This window comes from Curcuma longa, unplaced genomic scaffold (assembly GCF_044706935.1).
Source record: "Curcuma longa cultivar G26 ecotype Majalengka, Jawa Barat unplaced genomic scaffold, ITB_CL_G26_1.1 contig_21699, whole genome shotgun sequence".
In the NCBI taxonomy this organism is placed as follows: domain Eukaryota; kingdom Viridiplantae; phylum Streptophyta; class Magnoliopsida; order Zingiberales; family Zingiberaceae; genus Curcuma; species Curcuma longa.
In genome coordinates, this window is record NW_027431720.1 from 492 (window position 1) to 5,813 (window position 5,322).

General features: G+C 41.5%; 1 protein-coding gene across 1 annotated transcript; it reads left to right on the forward strand.

The window, feature by feature from the left end:
• Positions 1-320: 320 nt before the first annotated feature.
• On the forward strand, positions 321-5,084 carry LOC141817717 (F-box protein PP2-B10-like; the record flags this gene model as incomplete). Its single annotated transcript, XM_074705351.1, is given in 6 exon segments — positions 321-935; positions 1,045-1,163; positions 2,283-2,718; positions 3,856-4,150; positions 4,247-4,375; positions 4,832-5,084. Coding segments are annotated over 6 exon segments (1,521 nt in total). The 3' UTR covers positions 5,083-5,084.
• Between the last annotated feature and the right edge of the window lie 238 nt (positions 5,085-5,322).

Genomic DNA, 5,322 nt, shown 5'->3' on the forward strand with positions numbered 1-5,322 from the left:
TGCAAAAGCAAGTTGCAAGAGGACTTTGCTATAATGAGGTCCTTCTCGTTTGCTCATTCTTTTTTATAATTGGCAGCAATCCCAGATTGCTTAGATGCTATGTGATTTGTCGAAACTAATTAAAGCTTGCATTGATTATCATATATTAACAAACGGTTAAGATGGTCCAAAGAAAATGCTAAGATCATGCATGAACATGTGTAGATCCTTATAGAAATTCATTTTCTCAGACAGCATTCTCACAGTAATTGCACCGAATCATTAATTTGCAAAACTATCAATAATATGTTTAATTTACAGTACATAATGGATTCGAATAGGGAGCAAAATTCATAGAATGAAGGACGGCCTCAGTAAAATTGGGAGTTGTTTGTTGAAGGTAAAACTATACAGATCAGAACCAACCAATTCCCAGCACCATGATCGTTGACTTATTCTGCAGGTTGTAGCAGTAAGCGCTAAGACTTGAGTAGGTCAACATGTTTAGTTTGTCTACGGAAATTTCCAAGAAACAAATCTTCAAATTAATGCCATGACTTCTGCTTAGTCTTTGGTGGAACTAATATGTTTCCCCCATTACTTGTGATCAAAGGAAACAAGCTAAGTCCCATCGTCGATCACTTGTACTTCAATTGAACCAGGCAATGGCAACAGAGAACAGAGGGCGGCCATCCACTTGCGGCTTCTCCATGCTACCGGAGGAGTGCATCAGCCACCTGCTCTCCTTCACTTCGCCTTGTGACATCTGCAGGTCGTCGCTGGTCTCCAAGTCTTTCTTCGCTGCGGCACAATCTGATCTCTTGTGGGAGTCCTTCCTGCCTCCGGACATCGCTGAGATACTATCACGCGCCACGCATCCTGTGGAGCTGGACTCCTCCGGAAAGGAACTGTACTTCCGCCTCTGCCAACCCTTCCTCGTCGACGAGGGCAAACTGGTAGGTAGATTCATATATGTCATGTGCACGATATATCCCGGCACTGATAATTCTGAATTTGATTTCACAAGTAACGAAACGCTGCAGTTGACTTGTATTTAATGTACAGAGCTTCCAACTGGATAGGCCAACAGGGAAGCAGACTTACATGCTATCTCCGGAAACCATGTCTATAGTCGGGAAGAATCATCCTCAGTTTTGGAAATGGATTTCTCTTCCAGACTCCAGGTATGTCACGCCCCAGTATCATTCTTGGTACCCTCTTTTCAAGATGCTCTCATAGTTTTAAAATCGTTTGAACATCTCCTTTTCTTTTAAAACTATTCTTATTTCACCAGTAACCATTAATAGCATCAGTTTACTTGATGAAAAATTGACATGGTGCATATATACCTGACATACCCACCGAATCATTATCATTACTTCCATTATGAGAATTATAAAGGTTTTCATGAGTTTCTTCTTTTCAATTGTTCAACAACAAATATGAATTTTCAACACTCACCACCTTGTGGACGGATGGTGTGGTTGCTACATCTTGATACTTGAATGTTTGAGTTTATTCCTTTCCATAAAAAAGGGCAGTCCCAGTGCACGAAGCTCCCGCCATACGGGGTCCGGAGGAAGGATCCATTGTACACAGCCTTACCTTGCCTTTGGCAAGAGGCTGTTTCCAGGATTTGAACCCGTGACCTCTAGGTCACATGGCAGCAACCCCTTACCGTTGCGCCAAGGCTCCCCTTCAGTTTATTCCTTTCCATATATATATATATATATATATAGTTCTGATATCCCGCGCGACGAAAAATCCCGACTCCCGTACGCGACCGCCCGACCTCCCGCCGTTCTTCGCCGTCCGGTCACCGCCGGCCACCATCCCGGGCTCGTTGGAAGCGCAACTCGACGGCGCACGCATCGGCACCGGATTCCGGCCGGATTGGGCCGGAATCCGGCCGGAATTCCGGCCGAATTGGGCCGGAATTCCGGCCAGATTGGGCCGGAATCCGGCCGAAATTCCGGCCGAAACACAGCAGACGCGATGAACGCCGATTTCGCCGGAATCCGGCCGGATTCCGGCCGAATCGGGGCCGGACTCCGGCATCCACCGGACCGCCGGTGAGTTGCGGTTCCAACGGATCCGGTCCGGCGGCAATCGGTGGTCGGACGGCGATGAACGGACGCCGGAAACCGGCGAACGTCCGAGGAGAAATACTATGCAATCGCGAGAAATGGACGGCTGAGATCGGATCGCGCACGAGCGCGCAGCGGGCTGTTGCGCAGGATATCAACTCGTATATATAGTTGATTGTTCGATATGATGTTTTGATTCACAACAAGTTTATTCAGGTTCAGGAAGCAGGCAGTGCTTGTATCTGTTTGCTGGCTGGAGATCACCAGCAGAATAGACAGTCGATTGCTCTCCCAAAAGACAATGTATACAGCATACATGATTTATAAGTTAAATCCCGATTCATATGGTCTTGATTCCCAAAAGGCCTCCATCAAATTAGGAGCTCATTCACAAGAACAACGTGTCTCTTTGATACCAGATGATGAAGAGGAAGAAGTAGAAAAACAAATACAGTTGAGAGAGGATGGATGGTTGGAAGTGGTGCTAGGCGAGATTTATAACGATCAAGGCGATGAAGGAGATATTGAGATAAAGTTTCGTGACATTGAAGACATCCGTGACATTAAAGAATTCCATTGGAAGAAAGGCCTTGTTTTCGCTGGCTTTGAGATGAGGCCGACCAAAAGGAAGATGGATGCTGAATTGCTACGTTAATTTGTTTGTAAACTCAATTAAATGTAGTTTTCATGGTGATGTTCTGATACATTTATATGAGATTTCAACTATCTGAGGGTGTATTGTTACAATATTTGGCTTTAGATGACTGATCAAATGCTTCTCATTTCTTGCTTTTGCTGATTAAAGAGGTCCTTGAAAGACATTTTTATACCTTTTTTTTCTCGAAATTAAACATAGCTTAAATCATGTTTCGAGTCTGATTTAATGAAATCAAATTCCTTCTCATGTGTAGAATAAAAAACAACAGATCTATTAAATGTGTTATGCTTCTCTAGGCAAATTGAGTCTAAATCAATCAACTGAGATATTCTCCATTTTAACTTTCTAAATTCCATTTTAAAAGAATTAAAAGCATTTAAAAGCACATTCCTTTGCTGTTGATATTTTCTTTTCTTTCGTGTCTATTAAATGTCCTTTCCCCTTGAAAGTCTCATGTTATTGGCTTCCTAGCTACAGCTTGGTAAATGATTGCAAAAGCAAGTTGCAAGAGGACTTTTCTATAATGAGGTCCTTCTCGTTTGCTCATTCTTTTTTATAATTGGCAGCAATCCCAGATTGCTTAGATGCTATGTGATTTGTCGAAACTAATTAAAGCTTGCGTTGATTATCATATATTAACAAACGGTTAAGATGGTCCAAAGAAAATGCTAAGATCATGCATGAACATGTGTAGATCCTTATAGAAATTCATTTTCTCAGACAGCATTCTCATAGTAATTGCAGCGAATCATTAATTTGCAAAATTTTCAATAATATGTTTAATTTACAGTACAGAATGGATTCGAATAGGGAGCAAAATTCATAGAATGAAGGACGGCCTCAGTAAAATTGGTAGTTGTTTGTTGAAGGTAAAACTATACAGATCAGAACCAACCAATTCCCACCTCCATGATCGTTGACTTATTCTGCAGGTTGTAGCAGTAAGCGCGAAGACTTGCGTAGGTCAACATGTTTAGTTTGTCTACGGAAATTTCCAAGAAACAAATCTTCAAATTAATGCCATGACTTCTGCTTAGTCTTTGGTGGAACTAATATTTTTCCCCCATTACTTATGATCAAAGGAAACAAGCTAAGTGCCATCGTCGATCACTTGTACTTCAATTGAACCAGGCAATGGCAACAGAGAATAGAGGGCGGCCATCCACTTGCGGCTTCTCCATGCTACCGGAGAAGTGCATCAGCTACCTGCTCTCCTTCACTTCGCCTTGTGACATCTGCAGGTTGTCGCTGGTCTCCAAGTCTTTCCTCGCTGCGGCACAAACTGATCTCTTGTGGGAGTCCTTCCTGCCTCCGGACGTCGCTGAGATACTATCGCGGGCCGTTCATCCGGTGGACTACTCCTCCAAGAAGGAGCTCTATTTCAGCCTCTGCCAACCCCTCCTCGTCGACGACGGCAAACTGGTAGGTAAATTCATGTCATGTGCACAAGTGATCACGGCGCTGATAATTCTGAATTCGATTGCCAAGTAGCGCTGCAATTGACTTGTTGTTCAATGTACAGAGCTTCCAATTGGAAAAGTCAACAGGAAAGAATATGTACATGCTATCTCCGGAAACCATACATATACCCTGGATCGATCATCCTCGACATTGGAGATGGAATTCTCTTCCCCGCTCCAGGTAAATGCTAGTTTTTAATATATATATTTTACCGTCTGTTTAAGGAAAAACATTGTCACTCTTTGACCATCTCTTTTCAAAATGCTCTCGTAATTTTAAAATCGTTTAAAGATCTCCTTTTCTTTTCAAACTATTCTTATTTCACCCTGTAACCATTAATAGCATTGGTTTACTTGATGAAAAATTGACATGGTGCATACCTGGCATACCCACCAAATCATTATCATTACTTCCATGACGAGAATTATAAAGGTTTTAATGAGTTTCTTCTTTTCAATTGTTCAACAATAAATGTGAATTTTCAACTCATGTTATGCCCGTTTGCCCTGCTAACCATCTTGTGGACGGATGGTGTGGTTGCTGCATCTTGATACTCGAAGCTCTGTGCTTATTCTGTTCCGTCTTACCATTGTGTGTGTGTGTCTATGTATATATATATATATATATATATATAGTTGATTGTGAGCTCATTCACAAGAACAACGTGTCTCTTTGATACCAGATGATGAGGAAGAAGTAGAAAAACAAATACAGTTGAGAGAGGATGGATGGTTGGAAATGGTGCTAGGCGAGATTTATAACGATCAAGGCGATGAAGGAGATATTGAGATAAAGTTTCTTGACATTGAAGAACTCCATTGGAAGAAAGGCCTTGTTTTCGCTGGCTTTGAGATGAGGCCGACCAAAAGGAAGATGGATGTTGAATTGCTACGTTAATTTGTTTGTAAACTCAATTTAATGTAGTTTTTATGGTGATGTTCTGATACACTTATATTGACGTTTCGAAGTATTTGATTGTGTATTGTTATAATAATATATGGTTTTAGATGACTCATCAAATGCTTCTCCGATTTTGCTGGCTAAAGAGGTCCTTGAAAGACATTTTTATACTCTTTTTTTTTTTTCAAAATTAAACATAGCTTAAAATTTAAATCATGTTTCGAGTCTGATTTAATG